A 24,317-nucleotide genomic window follows, 5' to 3' on the forward strand; every position below is an offset into this window, starting at 1 on the left:
AGTTGATAATAAAGTAGTGGGTTTTCATATAAGAAGATCGCAAAAAGCAAAAGATCTACATTCCAACAGGTGGGCTTTTGGGAGGAAAAAATGATTCGTAACTTGTAAACAGAATGTATAAAGAATCAATCTATGAAATATAAATAATATATGCTTTGAGGACCTATAAATAATAGATAGTAATGTTAAATGAGCTTAACTAACCTTATTTACCTAATGGAATTCATTTGGTCATGCTGAAGAAATTAAATTACATATTTTATAGATTCAAAATTAAAATATATAATTTACTGTCTTAAATATGTAGATGTGTATGGTAAAGTTGATCATCCCCTTTTGTGTTTTTATGCCACTTACACAGGTATAACTTTAAGAACTACCAGTATATTCTTGCTCTGCAATTTGCAATTGAGGAGATCAATGGGAACCCCAATCTGCTACCCAACATATCTCTTGGTTTTGATTTTTACAATGTCAGATTCACTGAGAAGTTCACTCTTGATAATGCTTTTATTTGGCTCACAGCTCTTGTGCAAAGAAAGTATTTACCTAATTATAGTTGTAAAAAGAGAAATTTCACTGCAGCACTCACAGGAACATCATGGGTAACATCTGCCCAGATAGGGACATTGCTTCAACTCTTTAAATTTCCACAGGTGAGAAAATTTGGATTGTGGGAACTGAAAGTCAGTTCTCCTTGTTCATATTAGAGCTGTCTTTAAACTAAAAGAGTGACTGTTCAATTATCTAAACATCAAAGAAATACTCAGAACATGGAGTTAAATTCTGATTTCTCTTCCTTGCAAATTAAAGATTGGATGTAGTAAATGAAATCCAGTAAACCCTTGAGAGAGACTTACAGTCCTAACAAACATTTCTGTTAAATTAGGTAACTTGGATGTCCCTTTATAATGTTCTCCTGTCTTTTTCTATTGCTTCAGGAATGAAATTTTGATTGATAGTAATATTCTTTCTTTTTTTTATCCAATTTGCTTTAAGATTAATTTTGGACCTTATGATCCTTTATTAAGTGACCGTGATCAGTATCCTTCTCTCTACCAGATGGCCTCCAAGGACACATATCTTTCACTTGCCATTGTTTCATTAATGGTTCATTTCAGGTGGTCATGGGTTGGTCTCATACTCCCTGATGACCACAAAGGAAATAAGATTGTATCAGATTTTAGGGACGAGATGGAGAGAAAAGGCATCTGCCTAGCTTTTGTAAAAATGATCCCAGGCACATGGACTTCACATTTTGCCAAATTCTGGGAACATATGGATGAGACAAATGTAACAATTGTTTATGGTGATGTTGATTCGCTAGAAGGTGTAATGAGGAATATTGAACAAAGGTTATTGACACGGAATGTCTGGAACATGAACATTGAACACCATGTTATTGACAGAGCTGACTATTTCATGTTAGACTCATTCCATGGAAGCCTAATTTTTAAGCACAATTACAAAGAGAATTTTGATTTTACCAAATTTATTCAAACAGTTAATCCTAATAAATACCCAGAAGACATTTATCTTCCTAAGCTGTGGTATTTATTTTTCAAGTGCTCATTTGCTGACATTAATTGTCAAGTTTTGAACAACTGTCAAACCAATGCTTCTTTCGATATATTACCTCGACACATATTTGATGTGGTCATGAATGCAGAGAGCACAAGTATTTACAATGGTGTGTATGCTGTGGCTCACAGCCTCCATGAGATGACACGTCAGCAACTTCAAAGGCAACCATATGAAAATGGAGAAGGGATGTTGTTCTTTCCATGGGAGGTAATAACCTTTCTATTGTATTTTATTGTCATCACTCTGGCATAAGAGATTTGCAACAACACTAACCTAGGTATTATAAAATTCAGTTTTCTTGTCCACAATCAAGAATTATTTGTGTTTCTAATTTTACCTAGAAGTCAAGTTTGTTTCAAGTGAATAATGTTGTGAAATCGTGTTTAAGATACCAGGAACAAATATGCCTAGTCAAATTCAAGTTCTTGTCATCAATACCTAGCTGTTCAGCCTTCTTATGGAAATAGTGGCAATTAATATAATCATTCCTTTATATATTTGTTACAAGAAAATTAAAACAGGGACACTTACGTGAAACCAAGATGGTTGGTTTATATAAAAAATATGCCTTTTATTTAATTTATTGACATCAGTATCCTCATTTTTGGACCCTGTAGCTCTGAACATATTATAAATGCAAATGAGTCTTGCTAGGTTTCAAAAACTTGATCTTTTTTTATAAGTCAGTGGTCATTGATTGCTTACTTAAGCTTGGCTCTCAGTTTTCACTGGAAGATCAATAATAATGGTATTTCGAACACTTAGGTTTTTACTTAGTCATCATTAATGGAATCTTCATTAATGTTGATGTTCACAGAACAATTTAAATACAATAAGAAACATTCAAAAACCAGTGTTTTATTCTTCCCCTTTTGCACAGTTAAATCTAAATTTATATTTCTCTTTAAGCTTAACACTTTCCTGAAAGACATTGAACTGAAAGACAAATGGAGTTTAGATTGGAGACAGACAATAGATACAGAGTATGACATTCTTAACCTTTGGAATTTACCAAAGGGCCTTGGATTAAAAATGAAAATAGGATCCTTTTCTGCAAATGCTCCTCAGGGTAAACAGTTGTCGTTATCTGAACACATGATACAATGGCCAGAAACATTTTCAGAGGTGGGATATATATTATCTAAATGCTTAGTGCCTGTATTAGTAACACAATTATATTTTTAAATATAATGATGTTTCGCTCAAATTCCATGACACTTTATCAATATAAAATAGCATAAAGTAATACTGACAAAAACAAAACAAAAAAAATGTATTGGTACATATATAGACAGGCCAGTAAATGGAATAGAAAAGAAGACCCAGCAATAAGCCCACATACATATGGACTCTTTTAATTTCACAAAGAAGCTAAAAACATACAATCAAAAATAGAAAGAAAAGAAAAAGAAAAAAGAAAATATAAAAGAGAGAATATTCAACAAATGTTGCTATTCTAATTAACTGTCTATATTAAGAAATATAAAAACAGATCAATATTTATACCCTTTCTGAAAACTCAAGTCCAAGAGGATCAAGAAACTCAGCATAAAGCAGAGAATTCACAACAGACAAAACTCTAAAGTCTAAAAAGCACTTAAGAAGTAAAGTTCTTATTGATCAGTGAAATGCAAATCCAAACAACCTTGAGATTCCACCTTATACCAATTAGTATGGCTGAGACTGAAAACTCAGGTGAGAGTACATGTTGGCAAGAATGTGGAGAAAGTAAAAAACTCTGCTATTGCTTTTGGGATTACAAACTGGTACAACCACTCTTGTAATCACTCTTGCAGTTCCTCAGAAAATTGGAAATAGACCATTTGAAGACCCAGCTATACCACTCAGATATATACTCAAATAATTCCGCAACATATCACAGGGACAAGTGCAATACTATGTTCATAGTGGCCTCATTTGTAAGAGTCAAGAGCTGGAAGCAACCCAAATGCCCTATAATAGAAAAAAAAATGGATACAGAATATGTGGCATATTTACACAATGGAATATTTCATAGTAATTAAGATCCACAGCATAAGGAGTTTTGAAGAAAAATGGATGAAAGTATAAAATATCATCCTGAGCAAGGAAATACAAACCCCCCAAAATGCATCACATGTACTCACCTAATAAGTTGATATTAGCCAAAAAGCACAGATCACCTTGGATACAACCCACAGAGATTAAGAATTTTAAGAAGCAGAAAGATCAAGATGGAGATGAAGTAACAGGTTAAAGAACAGTGGGAGGGTTGCCACAGAGAGGGGACCATTACTGTATTGCAAATAAATAAATGAATTAATTACATATTGTATGTGCTTATAGATTTAGTATATTTGTTCATTTCCATAAAAGCAGGAAGCATAGTAGCAGCCAGGGATACTGGTTTAACACAGACAAATTTCTGCATAGATATTGAAGATAGCCATGAAGACACCACTCTCTACAGAGAATGAGATGTTAGGAATGGATAGATTCTGGGAGGATAATTAGTTTTCTTTTTCAGTGTGCAGGAACTGGCTAGTTAACAACCTTTAAGTGGCATTCACACATGTATGTATACATGAGTATCATTAAGTGTATTAGTTTTATTTTTTTTATACCTACAGTAAAGTTAGGAAAGGTGCAATAAATCTGGGAAGAGTGTGAGTGGTGAATGTGCTAAAAACTTATTTTATAAAGATATGAAACAAGTAAAAATGACGAATAAGCTGTTATTGATCCTTCTGTAGATACAACATGTCTGAGCCTGAAATGGTTCTTGAAAATCATTGAAATGCACTTTGAAAAACTATCTTTGATAGTTTACTAATACATGTTAAATGATACTGTGAAATGAAAAGCATAGAAAAGTACAGGAAAATATATTGTGTCTACAAATACCCCTAATGGCACTGGATTAAAGATATAAATCAAGAAGGGTCTTTAATGGATGTGTTGAGCAATTTAAAGTGGATGGTGTTTAATATGACATTTAATATCCTTTCAAGAAGAAATAAAATCTTCATATCTGACTTCAACTCAGATCTTTTTGTTTGCTAACACATTGTGGAATCCAGCGGAAAAACAGAAAATTTCCATAATATCTACCTGTCTCACTAGAAATCTCATTGTCTGCATAAGAAGTACACTTGAACAACAGATGGTCTTGCCCTCCCAGATTACTTTCTTGAATCCAGGCCCACAACTGTCACTGCACACAGACTGAGAAATTCAGACCAATTTCCTTTATGAATGTCAATGAAAAATTACTCAATAAAATTCTCACAAAATGAATCTAAGAACACATCAAAATGATCATCCATCACGAATAAGAAGGCTTCATCCCAGTGATGCAGGGATGCTTCAATATTTGGAAATTCATCAACGTAACTTACTATAAAAACAACAACAACAACAACAACAACAAAGCCTGTATGATCATCTCATTAGATTATGAGAAACCATTTGACAAAATCCAACACCCATTCATGATAAAAGGGTTGGAAAAATCAGAAATTAAACACCTATAACTAATCATATTAAAAGCAATATACAACAAACCAGTAGTCAACATCAAATTAAATGGAGAGAAACTTAAGTAATCCCACTTAAATCAGGGAATAGACAAGGCTCCCCAATCTCTTGCTATATACTCAATATAGTACTTGAAGTCCTAGCCAGAGCAAGTAGATAAATAAATAAATAAATAAGAGATCAAAGGAATACAAATTGGAAAGGAAGAAGTCAAAATATCACTATGTGCAGATGATATGATAGTATCAATAAGTAACATGAAAATTTCAACCACAGAACTCCTACACCTGATAAACAGTTTCAGCAAAGTAGCTGAGTTTAACACTAACTCAAAGAAATCAGAAGCCTTCCTCTACTCAAAGGATAAATAGGCTGAGAAAGAAATAAGAGAAACAACACTCTTCACAATAGTCCCAAATAATAGAAAATACTTTGTTGTGACTCTAACTAAACATGTAAAAGATCTGTATGATATGATCTTCAAGTCTCTGAAGACAGAAATTGAAGAAGATATCAGAACATGGAAAGATTTCCTGAACTCATGAGTTGGAAGGATTAAAGTAGTAAAAATGGCCAACTTGCCGAAAAGAAATCTACAGATTCACTGCAATCCCCATCAAAATTCCAACTCACTTTTTCACAGATTTAGAAATAGCAATTTGCAGATTCATTTGGAATAACAAAAAACCTAGGATCTTGAAAACTAATCTCAACAATAAAATAACTACTAGTGTAATCAACATCCTTGACCTCAAGTTGTAGTACACAGCAAGTATATGAGAAAAACTGCATAGTATTAGTACAATGACAGACAGGTAGATAAATGGTATAGAATTGAAGACCCAGAAATGAATCCACACAACTATGGTCACTTGATCTTTGACAATGGAGCTAAAAATATCCAGTGGAAAAAGGACAGCATTTTCAACAATTGGTGTTGGCTCATCTGGCAGATAGTATGTAGAAGAATGCATATTGATCCATTGTACAATGCTCCAATCCAAGTGGACCAAAGAACTCCACATAAAACCAGACACACTGAAACAAATAGAAAAGAAAGTGGGGAAGAACCTTGAGCATATGGGCACAGGGGAAATTTTCCCGAACAGAACACCAATAGCTTTGCTCTAAGACCAAAAACTGACACAGGGAACATCGTAAAATTCCAAAGCTTTTGTAAATCAAAGGACACTGTCAATAGGACAACAGATTGAGAAAATAGCTTTATGAATCCTACATCTGATACAGAACTAAAATTCAATATGTACAAAGAACTCAGAAAGTTAGATTCCAAAGAACCAAATAAACTTTTAAAAATTTAGGTACAAACCAAAGAAAGAATTCTCAAATGAGGAATACTGAATGGTTGAGAACCTAAAGAAATGTTTAACATCTTTAGTCTTCAGGGAAATCAAAATCAAAAACCCTGAGATTCCATCTCAAAACAGAATGCCTAAGATTAAAAACTCAGGTGACAGCAGATGCTTACTAGGTTGTGGATAAAGAAGAGAACTCCTCCATTGCTGGTGGTATTGCAACCTGGTATAACCACTCTGGAAATCAGTCTGGCGGTTCCTCAGAGAAGTGGACATAGTACCATCCAAGGACCCAGAAAGAGCACCCCTAGACATATATCCAGAAAATACTCCAAATTGTAATAAGCATAGTCCACTATGTTCATACCAGATTTATTTATTCTAGCCAGAATCTGGAAAGGTCCCAGATGTCCCTTAACAGAGAAATGAAAATAGAAAATGGGCTACATTGACACAATGGAGTACTAGAAAGCTATTAAAAACAATAAATTTTTGAACTACTTAGGCAAATAGATGTAGCTGAAGGATATCATCCTGAATGAGGTAACCCAATCACAAAAGAACACATATGATATGCACTCACTAATAAGTGGATATTATCCCAGAAGCTCGGATTACCCAAGATACAAATCACAAACTGAATGAAACCTAAGAAGGAAAACCAAAGTATAGATCCTTCAATCTGTCTTAGAAGGGGGAACAAAATACCCATGGAAGGAGTACAGAGTCAAAGTGTAGAGAGGAGACTGAAAGAATGATCTTCCAAAGACTGCCACACCTAGGGATACATCCCATATACAATCACCAAACCTAGATACTATTGTGGATACCAACAAGTGCTTACTGAAAGTAGCCTGATATAGCTGTTTTCTGGGTGCTCTGCCAATGCCTTGCCTGACAAATACAGAAATGGATTTTCACAGCCGTCCATAGGATGGAGCACAGGGTCCCCAATAAAGGATCTAGAGAAAGTACCCATGGAGCTGAAGGGGTTTGCAGTACCATAGGATCAACAACAATATAAACTAACCAGTATGCCCAGAGCTCCCTGGGACTAAACCTCCACAAAGAGTACACATGGTGGGACTCATGGCTCAGACTTCACATATAGCCTAGGATGGCCTAGTTAGTCATCAATGGAAGGAGAGACTCTTGGTCCTTTGCAAACTTTATGCCCCATTGCAAGGAAATGCCAGGGCCAGGAAGTAGGAATATGTTGGTCGGTGAGCAGATAGAGTGTTAGCTAATAAGGGATTTTAGGAGGGAAAACCAGGAAAGGAGATAATATTTGAAACATAAAAAAATCTAATAAAAAAAGAAATTAAAAATAATTACATATGACTCTATTCAGGGCTTTTTTATTTGCTAATGTATTTTTGAATCCAGTGGAGAAATAGCAAGTTTTTCACAATATCTTCATTTACCTGTCTCATTAGAAATCTCATTGTCTCCACAAGGAGTGCACTTGTAGCAGCAGATGGCCTTGCCCTCTAGGTTTACTTTCCTGAATCCAGGCTTACAACTCTCACTGCATACAGACTGGGGGATCTGAGAAGAATGAGAAGAATGTTATCTAATGCTTTGTATTTTATAAAAAAGAAAAATCATATAAACAGAGTTTTTGAAGGTCATACACAGAAGGCAGGAATATTGTTATTTACACCTAGAGTTATTTAAAAGATACTTTGTAGTAATAAGGAATGGGGAAATGGTGGTAGCTCCCATAAAGTCACAGATTCCAGGAAATCATGAGACTCCCAGGATCCATTGGTTATGACATTAGCTGATATGCCACATAAAGAGGAGAGATAACCTGTTGAGACCATATCCACAGGTTAGGCAATGCCCCGGGATGAAGAATGGTGGCACTAAACCATCTCAAAAATATTAACCCAGAATTACTCTTACCTAAATATAACACAGGGACAAAGAGAGGAGCAGAGACTGAAGGAAAGGTAATCCAGAGACTGCCCCCTCCCAAGGGTCCATAGATATGCAACCTCCAAACCCAGACACTATTGTGGATGCCAAGATGTGCTTGCTGATTGGTGCTAGATATAACTGGCTCCTGAGAGGCTCCAGTATTTCCTTACCAATACAGATGAGGATTCTTGCACCCAGCCATCTGAGTACAAGGACCTCAATGGAGGAGTTAAGCACTGGAGGAGCTGAAAGCCTTTCAGACCTCATAGTAAAAACAACAATATCAATGCACAGGAACCCCCAGATCTCCCAGCGACTAAACCACCAGCCAAAGAATACACATGGATAGATCCAAGGCTACAGCAGCATAGGTAGCAGAGAATGGCTATATCTGGCATAAAGGGGAGGGGAGGCCCTTGGTCTCCTGAAGTTTTTTTTTTTTTTTTTTTTTTCCATTTTTTATTAGGTATTTAGCTCATTTACATTTCCAATGCTATACCAAAAGTCCCCCTTACCCACCCACCCCCACTCCCCTACCCACCCACTCCCCCCCTTTGGCCCTGGCGTTCCCCTGTACCGGGGCACACAAAGTCTGCGTGTCCAGTGGGCCTCTCTTTCCAGTGATGGCCGACTAGGCCATCTTTTGATACATATGCAGCTAGAGTCAAGAGCTCAGGGGTACTGGTTAGTTCATAATGTTGTTCCACCTATAGGGTTGAAGATCCCTTTAGCTCCTTGGATACTTTCTCTAGCTCCTCCATTGGGAGCCCTGTGATCCATCCATTAGCTGACTGTGAGCATCCACTTCTGTGTTTGCTAGGCCCCGGCATAGTCTCACAAGAGACAGCTACATCTGGGTCCTTTCGATAAAATCTTGCTAGTATATGCAATGGTGTCAGCGTTTGGATGCTGATTATGGGGTGGATCCCTGGATATGGCAGTCTCTACATGGTCCATCCTTTCATCTCAGCTCCAAACTTTGTTTCTGTAACTCCTTCCATGGGTGTTTTGTTCCCACTTCTAAGGAGGGGCATAGTGTCCACACTTCAGTCTTCATTTTTCTTGAGTTTCATGTGTTTAGGAAATTGTATCTTATATCGTGGGTATCCTAGGTTTTGGGCTAGTATCCACTTATCAGTGAGTACATATTGTGTGAGTTCCTTTGTGATTGTGTTACCTCACTCAGGATGATGCTCTCCAGGTCCATCCATTTGGCTAGGAATTTCATAAATTCATTCTTTTTAATAGCTGAGTAGTACTCCATTGTGTAGATGTACCACATTTTCTGTATCCATTCCTCTGTTGAGGGGCATCTGGGTTCTTTCCAGTTTCTGGCTATTATAAATAAGGCTGCTATGAACATAGTGGAGCATGTGTCCTTCTTACCAGTTGGGGCTTCTTCTGGATATATGCCCAGGAGAGGTATTGCTGGATCCTCCGGTAGTACTATGTCCAATTTTCTGAGGAACCGCCAGACTGATTTCCAGAGTGGTTGTACAAGCCTGCAATCCCACCAACAATGGAGGAGTGTTCCTCTTTCTCCACATCCTCGCCAGCATCTGCTGTCACCTGAATTTTTGATCTTAGCCATTCTCACTGGTGTGAGGTGGAATCTCAGGGTTGTTTTGATTTGCATTTCCCTGATGATTAAGGATGTTGAACATTTTTTCAGGTGCTTCTCTGCCATTCGGTATTCCTCAGGTGAGAATTCTTTGTTCAGTTCTGAGCCCCATTTTTTAAGGGGGTTATTTGATTTTCTGAGGTCCACCTTCTTGAGTTCTTTATATATGTTGGATATTAGTCCCCTATCTGATTTAGGATAGGTAAAGATCCTTTCCCAGTCTGTTGGTGGTCTTTTTGTCTTATAGACAGTGTCTTTTGCCTTGCAGAAACTTTGGAGTTTCATTAGGTCCCATTTGTCAATTCTCGATCTTACAGCACAAGCCATTGCTGTTCTGTTCAGGAATTTTTCCCCTGTGCCCATATCTTCAAGGCTTTTCCCCACTTTCTCCTCTATAAGTTTCAGTGTCTCTGGTTTTATGTGAAGTTCCTTGATCCACTTAGATTTGACCTTAGTACAAGGAGATAAGTATGGATCGATTCGCATTCTTCTACATGATAACAACCAGTTGTGCCAGCACCAATTGTTGAAAATGCTGTCTTTCTTCCACTGGATGGTTTTGGCTCCCTTGTCGAAGATCAAGTGACCATAGGTGTGTGGGTTCATTTCTGGGTCTTCAATTCTATTCCATTGGTCCACTTGTCTGTCTCTATACCAGTACCATGCAGTTTTTATCACAATTGCTCTGTAGTAAAGCTTTAGGTCAGGCATGGTGATTCCACCAGAGGTTCTTTTATCCTTGAGAAGAGTTTTTGCTATCCTCGGTTTTTTGTTATTCCAGATGAATTTGCAAATTGCTCCTTCTAATTCGTTGAAGAATTGAGTTGGAATTTTAATGGGGATTGCATTGAATCTGTAGATTGCTTTTGGCAAGATAGCCATTTTTACAATGTTGGTCCTGCCAATCCATGACTGAAGTGTGGACACTATGCCCCTCCTTAGAAGTGGGAACAAAACACCCATGGAAGGAGTTACAGAAACAAAGTTTGGAGCTGAGATGAAAGGATGGACCATGTAGAGACTGCCATATCCAGGGATCCACCCCATAATCAGCATCCAAACGCTGACACCATTGCATATACTAGCAAGATTTTATCGAAAGGACCCAGATGTAGCTGTCTCTTGTGAGACTATGCCGGGGCCTAGCAAACACAGAAGTGGATGCTCACAGTCAGCTAATGGATGGATCACAGGGCTCCCAATGGAGGAGCTAGAGAAAGTATCCAAGGAGCTAAAGGGATCTTCAACCCTATAGGTGGAACAACATTATGAACTAACCAGTACCCCTGAGCTCTTGACTCTAGCTGCATATGTATCAAAAGATGGCCTAGTCGGCCATCACTGGAAAGAGAGGCCCACTGGACACGCAGACTTTGTGTGCCCCGGTACAGGGGAACGCCAGGGCCAAAGGGGGGGAGTGGGTGGGTAGGGGAGTGGGGGTGGGTGGGTAAGGGGGACTTTTGGTATAGCATTGGAAATGTAAATGAGCTAAATACCTAATAAAAAATGGAAAAAAAAAAAAAAAAAAAAAAAAACTTCAGGAGACCAAGGGCCTCCCCTCCCCTTTATGCCAGATATAGCCATTCTCTGCTACCTATGCTGCTGTAGCCTTGGATCTATCCATGTGTATTCTTTGGCTGGTGGTTTAGTCGCTGGGAGATCTGGGGGTTCCTGTGCATTGATATTGTTGTTTTTACTATGAGGTCTGAAAGGCTTTCAGCTCCTCCAGTGCTTAACTCCTCCATTGAGGTCCTTGTACTCAGATGGCTGGGTGCAAGAATCCTCATCTGTATTGGTAAGGAAATACTGGAGCCTCTCAGGAGCCAGTTATATCTAGCACCAATCAGCAAGCACATCTTGGCATCCACAATAGTGTCTGGGTTTGGAGGTTGCATATCTATGGACCCTTGGGAGGGGGCAGTCTCTGGATTACCTTTCCTTCAGTCTCTGCTCCTCTCTTTGTCCCTGTGTTATATTTAGGTAAGAGTAATTCTGGGTTAATATTTTTGAGATGGTTTAGTGCCACCATTCTTCATCCCGGGGCATTGCCTAACCTGTGGATATGGTCTCAACAGGTTATCTCTCCTCTTTATGTGGCATATCAGCTAATGTCATAACCAATGGATCCTGGGAGTCTCATGATTTCCTGGAATCTGTGACTTTATGGGAGCTACCACCATTTCCCCATTCCTTATTACTACAAAGTATCTTTTAAATAACTCTAGGTGTAAATAACAATATTCCTGCCTTCTGTGTATGACCTTCAAAAACTCTGTTTATATGATTTTTCTTTTTTATAAAATACAAAGCATTAGATAACATTCTTCTCATTCTTCTCAGATCCCCCAGTCTGTATGCAGTGAGAGTTGTAAGCCTGGATTCAGGAAAGTAAACCTAGAGGGCAAGGCCATCTGCTGCTACAAGTGCACTCCTTGTGGAGACAATGAGATTTCTAATGAGACAGGTAAATGAAGATATTGTGAAAAACTTGCTATTTCTCCACTGGATTCAAAAATACATTAGCAAATAAAAAAGCCCTGAATAGAGTCATATGTAATTATTTTTAATTTCTTTTTTTATTAGATTTTTTTATGTTTCAAATATTATCTCCTTTCCTGGTTTTCCCTCCTAAAATCCCTTATTAGCTAACACTCTATCTGCTCACCGACCAACATATTCCTACTTCCTGGCCCTGGCATTTCCTTGCAATGGGGCATAAAGTTTGCAAAGGACCAAGAGTCTCTCCTTCCATTGATGACTAACTAGGCCATCCTAGGCTATATGTGAAGTCTGAGCCATGAGTCCCACCATGTGTACTCTTTGTGGAGGTTTAGTCCCAGGGAGCTCTGGGCATACTGGTTAGTTTATATTGTTGTTGATCCTATGGTACTGCAAACCCCTTCAGCTCCATGGGTACTTTCTCTAGATCCTTTATTGGGGACCCTGTGCTCCATCCTATGGACGGCTGTGAAAATCCATTTCTGTATTTGTCAGGCAAGGCATTGGCAGAGCACCCAGAAAACAGCTATATCAGGCTACTTTCAGTAAGCACTTGTTGGTATCCACAATAGTATCTAGGTTTGGTGATTGTATATGGGATGTATCCCTAGGTGTGGCAGTCTTTGGAAGATCATTCTTTCAGTCTCCTCTCTACACTTTGACTCTGTACTCCTTCCATGGGTATTTTGTTCCCCCTTCTAAGACAGATTGAAGGATCTATACTTTGGTTTTCCTTCTTAGGTTTCATTCAGTTTGTGATTTGTATCTTGGGTAATCCGAGCTTCTGGGATAATATCCACTTATTAGTGAGTGCATATCATATGTGTTCTTTTGTGATTGGGTTACCTCATTCAGGATGATATCCTTCAGCTACATCTATTTGCCTAAGTAGTTCAAAAATTTATTGTTTTTAATAGCTTTCTAGTACTCCATTGTGTCAATGTAGCCCATTTTCTATTTTCATTTCTCTGTTAAGGGACATCTGGGACCTTTCCAGATTCTGGCTAGAATAAATAAATCTGGTATGAACATAGTGGACTATGCTTATTACAATTTGGAGTATTTTCTGGATATATGTCTAGGGGTGCTCTTTCTGGGTCCTTGGATGGTACTATGTCCACTTCTCTGAGGAACCGCCAGACTGATTTCCAGAGTGGTTATACCAGGTTGCAATACCACCAGCAATGGAGGAGTTCTCTTCTTTATCCACAACCTAGTAAGCATCTGCTGTCACCTGAGTTTTTAATCTTAGGCATTCTGTTTTGAGATGGAATCTCAGGGTTTTTGATTTTGATTTCCCTGAAGACTAAAGATGTTAAACATTTCTTTAGGTTCTCAACCATTCAGTATTCCTCATTTGAGAATTCTTTCTTTGGTTTGTACCTAAATTTTTAAAAGTTTATTTGGTTCTTTGGAATCTAACTTTCTGAGTTCTTTGTACATATTGAATTTTAGTTCTGTATCAGATGTAGGATTCATAAAGCTATTTTCTCAATCTGTTGTCCTATTGACAGTGTCCTTTGATTTACAAAAGCTTTGGAATTTTACGATGTTCCCTGTGTCAGTTTTTGGTCTTAGAGCAAAGCTATTGGTGTTCTGTTCGGGAAAATTTCCCCTGTGCCCATATGCTCAAGGTTCTTCCCCACTTTCTTTTCTATTTGTTTCAGTGTGTCTGGTTTTATGTGGAGTTCTTTGGTCCACTTGGATTGGAGCATTGTACAATGGATCAATATGCATTCTTCTACATACTATCTGCCAGATGAGCCAACACCAATTGTTGAAAATGCTGTCCTTTTTCCACTGGATATTTTTAGCTCCATTGTCAAAGATCAAGTGACCATAGTTGTGTGGATTCATTTCTGGGTCTTCAATTCTATACCATTTATCTACCTGTCTGTCATTGTACTAATACTATGCAGTTTTTCTCATATACTTGCTGTGTACTACAACTTGAGGTCAAGGATGTTGATTACACTAGTAGTTATTTTATTGTTGAGATTAGTTTTCAAGATCCTAGGTTTTTTGTTATTCCAAATGAATCTGCAAATTGCTATTTCTAAATCTGTGAAAAAGTGAGTTGGAATTTTGATGGGGATTGCAGTGAATCTGTAGATTTCTTTTCGGCAAGTTGGCCATTTTTACTACTTTAATCCTTCCAACTCATGAGTTCAGGAAATCTTTCCATGTTCTGATATCTTCTTCAATTTCTGTCTTCAGAGACTTGAAGATCATATCATACAGATCTTTTACATGTTTAGTTAGAGTCACAACAAAGTATTTTCTATTATTTGGGACTATTGTGAAGAGTGTTGTTTCTCTTATTTCTTTCTCAGCCTATTTATCCTTTGAGTAGAGGAAGGCTTCTGATTTCTTTGAGTTAGTGTTAAACTCAGCTACTTTGCTGAAACTGTTTATCAGGTGTAGGAGTTCTGTGGTTGAAATTTTCATGTTACTTATTGATACTATCATATCATCTGCACATAGTGATATTTTGACTTCTTCCTTTCCAATTTGTATTCCTTTGATCTCTTATTTATTTATTTATTTATCTACTTGCTCTGGCTAGGACTTCAAGTACTATATTGAGTATATAGCAAGAGATTGGGGAGCCTTGTCTATTCCCTGATTTAAGTGGGATTACTTAAGTTTCTCTCCATTTAATTTGATGTTGACTACTGGTTTGTTGTATATTGCTTTTAATATGATTAGTTATAGGTGTTTAATTTCTGATTTTTCCAACCCTTTTATCATGAATGGGTGTTGGATTTTGTCAAATGGTTTCTCATAATCTAATGAGATGATCATACAGGCTTTGTTGTTGTTGTTGTTGTTGTTGTTTTTATAGTAAGTTACGTTGATGAATTTCCAAATATTGAAGCATCCCTGCATCACTGGGATGAAGCCTTCTTATTCGTGATGGATGATCATTTTGATGTGTTCTTAGATTCATTTTGTGAGAATTTTATTGAGTAATTTTTCATTGACATTCATAAAGGAAATTGGTCTGAATTTCTCAGTCTGTGTGCAGTGACAGTTGTGGGCCTGGATTCAAGAAAGTAATCTGGGAGGGCAAGACCATCTGTTGTTCAAGTGTACTTCTTATGCAGACAATGAGATTTCTAGTGAGACAGGTAGATATTATGGAAATTTTCTGTTTTTCCGCTGGATTCCACAATGTGTTAGCAAACAAAAAGATCTGAGTTGAAGTCAGATATGAAGATTTTATTTCTTCTTGAAAGGATATTAAATGTCATATTAAACACCATCCACTTTAAATTGCTCAACACATCCATTAAAGACCCTTCTTGATTTATATCTTTAATCCAGTGCCATTAGGGGTATTTGTAGACACAATATATTTTCCTGTACTTTTCTATGCTTTTCATTTCACAGTATCATTTAACATGTATTAGTAAACTATCAAAGATAGTTTTTCAAAGTGCATTTCAATGATTTTCAAGAACCATTTCAGGCTCAGACATGTTGTATCTACAGAAGGATCAATAACAGCTTATTCGTCATTTTTACTTGTTTCATATCTTTATAAAATAAGTTTTTAGCACATTCACCACTCACACTCTTCCCAGATTTATTGCACCTTTCCTAACTTTACTGTAGGTATAAAAAAAATAAAACTAATACACTTAATGATACTCATGTATACATACATGTGTGAATGCCACTTAAAGGTTGTTAACTAGCCAGTTCCTGCACACTGAAAAAGAAAACTAATTATCCTCCCAGAATCTATCCATTCCTAACATCTCATTCTCTGTAGAGAGTGGTGTCTTCATGGCTATCTTCAATATCTATGCAGAAATTTGTCTGTGTTAAACCAGTATCCCTGGCTGCTACTATGCTTCCTGCTTTTATGGAAATGAACAAATATACTAAATCTATAAGCACATACAATATGTAATTAATTCATTTATTTATTTGCAATACAGTAATGGTCCCCTCTCTGTGGCAACCCTCCCACTGTTCTTTAACCTGTTACTTCATCTCCATCTTGATCTTTCTGCTTCTTAAAATTCTTAATCTCTGTGGGTTGTATCCAAGGTGATCTGTGCTTTTTGGCTAATATCAACTTATTAGGTGAGTACATGTGATGCATTTTGGGGGGTTTGTATTTCCTTGCTCAGGATGATATTTTATACTTTCATCCATTTTTCTTCAAAACTCCTTATGCTGTGGATCTTAATTACTATGAAATATTCCATTGTGTAAATATGCCACATATTCTGTATCCATTTTTTTTTCTATTATAGGGCATTTGGGTTGCTTCCAGCTCTTGACTCTTACAAATGAGGCCACTATGAACATAGTATTGCACTTGTCCCTGTGATATGTTGCGGAATTATTTGAGTATATATCTGAGTGGTATAGCTGGGTCTTCAAATGGTCTATTTCCAATTTTCTGAGGAACTGCAAGAGTGATTACAAGAGTGGTTGTACCAGTTTGTAATCCCAAAAGCAATAGCAGAGTTTTTTACTTTCTCCACATTCTTGCCAACATGTACTCTCACCTGAGTTTTCAGTCTCAGCCATACTAATTGGTATAAGGTGGAATCTCAAGGTTGTTTGGATTTGCATTTCACTGATCAATAAGAACTTTACTTCTTAAGTGCTTTTTAGACTTTAGAGTTTTGTCTGTTGTGAATTCTCTGCTTTATGCTGAGTTTCTTGATCCTCTTGGACTTGAGTTTTCAGAAAGGGTATAAATATTGATCTGTTTTTATATTTCTTAATATAGACAGTTAATTAGAATAGCAACATTTGTTGAATATTCTCTCTTTTATATTTTCTTTTTTCTTTTTCTTTTCTTTCTATTTTTGATTGTATGTTTTTAGCTTCTTTGTGAAATTAAAAGAGTCCATATGTATGTGGGCTTATTGCTGGGTCTTCTTTTCTATTCCATTTACTGGCCTGTCTATATATGTACCAATACATTTTTTTTGTTTTGTTTTTGTCAGTATTACTCTGTAGTACAGCTCAATGTCTGGTATGGTAATTCCACAAGAAGTTCTTTTCTGGTTAAGAACTGTTTTTTATTAAGCTGTGCTTTTTGCTTTTCCATGTGAAATTGAGAATTGCTCTTTGAATGTTTGTGAAGAACTGTGTTGGAATCTTGATGGAGTCTTGAGCATGGTTGGTCTTTAAATATTCTGAGGTCTTCTTCAATTGCTTTCATGTAAGATTTGAAGTTATTGTCATATAGATCTTTCACTTACTTAGTAAGAGTTACACCAAGATATTTTATAATATTTCTGCCTATTGTGAAGGGTGTTGTTTTTCTAATTTTTTCTCATCCTCTTTATCCTTTGTGTAAAAGAAAGCTAAAAAGTTATGTGAGTTAATTTATTATCCAGCTACTTTGCTTAAGATGTATATTAGCTGTAGAAGGTCTCTAGTAGATTTTTTTGAGGTCGCTTATATAAACTAATATATCATCCACAAATAATGATACCTTGACTATTTCTTTTTAAATGTGTGTTGCCTTGATCTATTATTCTTCTCTTACTGCTATACCTAGAACTACAAGTGCTATATTGAATAGATAACTAGAGAGTGGGCATCCTTGTCTTGTCCCTTTATTAGTAGGACTAATACGAGTATCTCTCCATTTAATTAGAAATTGGCTAATGATTTGCTGTATATTGCCATTATTATGTTTCATCAGGGCCTTAAATTCTGATCTCTCCAATACTCTTAACATGAAGATTTGTTGTATATTGTCAAATGCTTTTCCAGCTACTTGTGAGATAAGCATATTATTTTCATTGAGTTTGTTGATGTAGTAGATTACATTCATGGAACTTTGTATATTCATCCATCTCTGTATCCCTAAAATTCTACCAGAGAACACCTACAGCTGATATAACCACTCAACAATGTAGCTGGATACAAAATTAACACAAATAAATCAGTACTTTCTATATATAAGCAACAAAATATCTGAGAAAGAAGTTAGAGAACACTACCATTCATATTAAATACAAATAGCGTCAACTTCATGTAGCTCTAAGTAAGTGAAATATCTGTATGGCACAAACTTCAAGTTTCTGAAGAAAGAAATTGAGGAAGTTATCAAAAGATGAAAACATCTCCCTTGTTTGCAGATCTATAAAATTAACATAGTGCAAATGGCCATCTAACCAAAATCAATGTCCAGATTCATTAAAATCTCCAACAAAATTCAAACACAATTCTTCACAAATATTGAGATAATTATCAACTTCAAATGGACATTTCTGACTCTTATGAACTGTCCATACTATCTTCCATTAATACCACACTTCAATACTGGTAAATAATGATAAATTTTACTTTCAAGATTTTAACCAAGCATAATCTTCACACACAAACACACACACACACACACATGAATGTATAGGAATTCTTGAATGTATCCTGTTTATGCATAAAAAGATTCATTCACACACTAAGAACAAATCTGGCCAGTGTATTTAATTAATTACATTGTACAACATTATGTAGCTCAAAGATATGCTAAACACTGTAAATTTGAAAAGAATACTGATATAAAGTTGAACAGTAAGTTAATATTATCTATTATACATTAAATATCAATTCAATGTTATTAATGAAGTAAAATTAACACTCTAGTTATCATCATATTTTAAGAAATTTAGAAATATTATGTAATCCACTGTCTTGGCATTTTACTGCTGTATGAAACCACCATGATAAAGGCAAAATATATAAGGACAACATTTAAATTGGACTGGCTTAACAATTCAGAGATTCTATCAATTATCATCATGGTAGGAGCATAACATCATCCAGTCAAGCACGATTCAGAGGAGCTGAGAATTCTACATCTTCTGAAGGCTGCTAGTAAAAGACTGGTTGGTTTCTTAGCACATAAGATAAGGGTCTTAAAACCCATGCTCACACTGACACAACTCCTTCAACAATACATACCCCCAAACAGTTAGAACTCCCTGGGCCACATGTATTCAAACTAGGATTTTCACTTCCTGGACTCCATTTGCATGTTTAAACACTTGAATTTTTGAAGTCAATATCTAGACATAACATTATGAAAAATTACATTTTGTCCAAACTACAACATTCACATATTTTATAACATTTTGAACATTAATAAAAATTCAAAATCTTTTCTGAGATTAATTCAAACTCTTAAGCAAGACACAAACCAGTTGAGCAAATTCCAACCCTGGATACCCATGTCTGACATCAAGACGGTATGAAGATCTCCACTAATTTTTCACCTTTGTTGACTGTAACAAATTCCTTTCTCCTGGGCGTGTTCCAATCTCTGTTAACAGCTTTTCACAGCAAATATCCCATGGGTCTGGAATCTTGAACATTTTGGGGTTTCCAAGGCTACTTCAACATTATTGCTTCTTCTTTCAATATCAGGGATCTAGACATAATTTTCTAGGCTCCTCCAAAGGGCTTGCAATATATCTTTAGCTCTGCCATGTACAGCACTCTAGTCCCTGGATGATTCCACTCTATTCACATCATGTTTTTGGTGATCATCTGATGCTATTGACATCTCTAATACACTGGGTCTTGCACTTCAGCTAGGCTTTAATAATAGCCTCTCATAGGCTTTCTTCATGTTGCCAAGCCTCAACAGAATGGGAACTTGTGGGCAGACTCTGACCCAGGGCCGAAGAAAAGGGCAGGAGGAGATCTCTAGCTGCCTTCTCACATGGAAAAGAATCTTTGGTTTGGTAAGTGGGCAGGTTTCTTGAGATTGCTTGGCTGGCAGCCTTGGCTAAAGTTCAGGGAGGCTTTCTGGTGGAAAGTTAGACAAACAACTCTTTAGAGGAAAATGTACTCCATTGCTCCTGCACAATAGATCTCAACGAGAAGAGGCAGTCCATGGTTTTAGGGTGTAAATTGTAGAAAGGCGGAGAGAGGAAAAGAGTAGGGAAATAGAGGTCAGACATGGTGGCCATGTGAAGACATGTGGGAAGAGAAGGCAGAGACAGGGGGAGCAAGAGAGCAAGAAAATAAGAGGTAAGAGAGTAAGGAGTGGGCAAGCAACTCTTTTATAGTGAGCTGCACTATCTTGGCAGTTGCTAGGTGACTCCAGGTTACCTGGTTGTTGCCAGATAAGGGTGGAATGCACACAGTATACCAGTATCTTGGGGGATTGCCTACATGACTGATGGTCATGTACCTCTCTGCAAGGGTCTGTGGGAGGCATAGCTGTGAGAGGATCCAGGGACCCAGGAGGCATGGCTGAGCACTAAGCTTTCATAGGCTTACTGGTGTCCCCGACCTGTGCTCAACCAGGTACCCAACTGTCTGTGCACAGGACATTGCCCCATACTGCTTGTCTTTGTCTCCTGGGATTAAAGGAGTGTAAGACAATGCATTTGTCCTAGCTTCTCATGATCATTATTATCCATCTTCTAGGTCAAAAGACTGTGTCTTCCAACCTCAACGTATGGGTCACACGTTTGTCGTCTATTTCTAGACAACATTCCTTATTAAAACTCCAAAATAATTCCCTTTACAAATGAAAATACAAGCAAGAGTTTGGTTGGGTGAGATCTTGCACGGAGATCACCACTCTCTTAACTATATTTTCTCCTTGAAACTAGCATCCAGCTTCATTTTGTTTCCTGGTGCCCATTTCTTCTTACTTGAACCATATGTTTTCTATTTTTCCGTTTTAAACTTGCTATGCTTGTATGAAAATGTTCTTCAAGAGACTTAAACAGAGATCAAAATCTCTGTTCAGCTTTTTGGGATTTACTTTGTTAATTCTGTCAGTTTATATATATGTCTTTATCTTACTCTCAAGTAGGCTCTTTAGAAAAGGGCAAAAGACATCCACCTCCTTCAACAAAATATAACAAGAGCAGCCCTATATAGAAAGTCTTCTCTTCTGAAACATCTAGAACCAGTCTTCCATAGTTCAAATCACCCTTAGTGGCAAAGGTTTCCATATTCATTCAAGGGTGTCCCATTAAGCTTAAATTAAAGAATGCTACTCTTTAGCAATTCAAAATATCAAAACTCACATTTTCCCAACCAAAACCATGATCAGATCTATCAAAAAAATCTCACTAAAGGTACTAACTTGTGTGTTAGTTAAGGTTTTATGCTGTGAACAATCACATTGACAAAGTATATATATGTATATATATACAATATTATTATATATTTATATATATAAACAATATTTCATTGTTACTGCCTTATAGTTTCAGAAGTTCAGTTAATTTTCCTCAAGTTGTGAGAATGACAGCACCCAGGCAGGCATGGAACAGGAGGAGCTTAGAGTTCTATATTATCAGGTGAAATCTTCTAGGAAAAGAATCACTTCCAGGTATCTAGGATGAGGGTTTAAAAGCCAACTTCCATAGTGACATACATCTTTCAACAAGGCCACAATTCAAAGGAGTGCCACTATCTGAGTCAAGTATATTCAAACTATCATATAATTATTATGTATTTTATAAATTTTGGAGCATCTATTTTATGTTAATCATAATATTTATGAAAATATTAATAGGTTCCAGAGCATAATGTTATTTTTTCAAAAATCCCTCACATTTTCTAAAAATATTCATAATACCTGAAAATATGCTCTTCCTTCAGATGTTATGGAAATATATTATTGAATGATTTTAAGCACTATACAATGTAAAAAGGTATATTCCATAAATTCTAGCAGAGAATGAACAGAATTTCAAAACATAAGGAATCTTAAACAGAAAGTAAATTTATTATTCATGTATAATAAAGCATAACCTGAAAATTTTTGCAAAATCTTTTTCTTCTAATCTAGATTTTCCATGGGTAAGTTCAGAAATATTTGTGAATTATGAGTACATTCAAGGCAACAGTGGGTTTTTGCAATGTAATTTAGTATTATAGTTAACTATCAAAAGAGTTACAGCAATGTCAGTAAAGGCAGAAAAATATTGTGTATAAAGAGAATAAAGGCATATGTATTCAAATTTAAATGTTAGTCAAGAATATTTTTAAGGAATTTATTGAAAGTTGTTGACTACCTGAAAAGCTACAGTACTGTTCTTTAAAAAGGTAGGGCTTGAAAGTCTACCTATTTTCCCACTGAAGCCATTCCCAGTTCTACATACAGTGGCTCTACTGAATGAACAAAGTGGAAATAAATACATAAAAGTTAGAAATAGAGAGCAGGAGTTGTAAGGAAAAAACTGAGAGTAAGGAAGGACCATGATAGTTGTATTTATAAAAGAATTCATAAAATCCTATATGTGAAGATAAATGTGGAAAGAAATATGGAAGCAACAAAGTTCACTTTATCAGTCTAGAATTCTACATACTGTTATATGTATTACTTTGGCCCTGAAAAAAAAAAAAAGATAGTGATTTTTTTGCCAGGTCTAGTAGTTAGAAATGTCTCACAATAAAAGGAATCACCATGGAATGGACTCCTGTTTTCATGATAACCTATATTTCTGACCAGATGTTTACCAGTGTGTGAAGTGTCCAGAAGGTCATTATGCAAATAAAGAGAGGAAATCCTGCTTCCAAAAATCTATGACGTTCCTTGCCTATGAAGACCCTTTGGGGATGGCTCTAGCCAGCATAGCTTTGTGCTTATCTGCACTCACATTCTTTGTTATTGGCATCTTTGTGAAACACAGAGATACCCCTATTGTAAAGGCAAATAATCGAACTCTCAGTTACATTTTGCTCATCACACTCACCTTCTGTTTCTTATGTTCTTTGAACTTCATTGGTCAGCCAAACAGAGCTACCTGCATCCTTCAGCAGACTACCTTTGCAGTTACTTTCACTGTGGCTCTTGCTACTGTGTTGGCCAAAGCTATTACTGTGGTCCTTGCCTTTAAGGTCAGTTTTCCAGGGAAAATAGTAAGGTGGCTAATGTTATCAAGAGGTCCAAACTACATCATTCCTATATGTACCCTGATCCAACTTCTTCTTTGTGGAATATGGATGACAACTTCTCCACCGTTCATTGACCTAGATGCTCATACTGAATATGGACACATCATCATTTTGTGCAATAAGGGCTCAGCTGTTGCCTTCCACTCTGTCCTGGGATACCTCTGTTTCTTGGCCCTTGGGAGTTATACCATGGCCTTCTTGTCTAGAAATTTGCCTGATACATTCAACGAATCCAAATTTCTGTCATTCAGTATGCTGGTGTTCTTCTGTGTCTGGCTCACTTTTCTTCCTGTCTTCCACAGCACTAAAGGGAAGATCATGGTTGCTATGGAAGTATTTTCAATCTTGGCTTCCACCACAGCACTCCTTGCCTTCATATTTGGACCCAAGTGTTACATTATCTTGTTGAGACCAGAGGAGAATTCATTTACTCATATTCAGAAGAAAACACACTCTAGAAGGAAGAATTTTCCTAAAATATAGTTCAAAAAATAAATGTAGCTTTTATGTTAACAACTCCATAAAATGAATAATTTATATATCATTCTAAAATATAGTATACAATTATAATATGAATGCAATTTTATCAGGTTGTATTCCTTTATCAAACTATATTATAGTGTTATAGTATGAGAGACATTTATTTCCCATGTTTGACAACCACCTTTGCTCTGTTGATTCAAGCACTCTGAGTCTAAGGCCTGATAGCTCCATTCCTGTATCATGTCAAATGTTTCAGTCTTTTCTGGATAGAAACTCTTCTTTTTTATGTATTGTTGTAATTGTTTAAACTTCATGAGTATTCTTCCTTCTGCCTGAAATAACAAAATATTTAATTTGGAAAGTCCACTGGAATATAACTTTTAATGTACATAAATTAATCATAATAAAAACACAGTTGCCATATAAGTAGTGTTTAAATTATTATATATTCACAGAACCATATTTGA

The 24,317-nt window shown here is 36.5% G+C and overlaps 1 protein-coding gene across 1 annotated transcript in view; it reads left to right on the forward strand.

The window, feature by feature from the left end:
* Positions 1-23,850, forward strand: part of Vmn2r101 (vomeronasal 2, receptor 101) — a 35,087-nt gene extending 11,237 nt beyond the window's left edge. Inside the window, exons 2-6 of the mRNA NM_001104563.1 lie at positions 362-656; positions 1,000-1,791; positions 2,494-2,709; positions 12,301-12,424; positions 22,922-23,850. Coding sequence (NP_001098033.1) covers positions 362-656; positions 1,000-1,791; positions 2,494-2,709; positions 12,301-12,424; positions 22,922-23,850 — 2,356 coding nt within the window. The remainder of the gene's footprint in view (positions 1-361; positions 657-999; positions 1,792-2,493; positions 2,710-12,300; positions 12,425-22,921) is intronic.
* The last annotated feature ends 467 nt before the right edge of the window (positions 23,851-24,317 follow it).

The sequence above is a fragment of the Mus musculus genome, chromosome 17 (assembly GCF_000001635.26).
Source record: "Mus musculus strain C57BL/6J chromosome 17, GRCm38.p6 C57BL/6J".
NCBI classification, from domain to species: domain Eukaryota; kingdom Metazoa; phylum Chordata; class Mammalia; order Rodentia; family Muridae; genus Mus; species Mus musculus.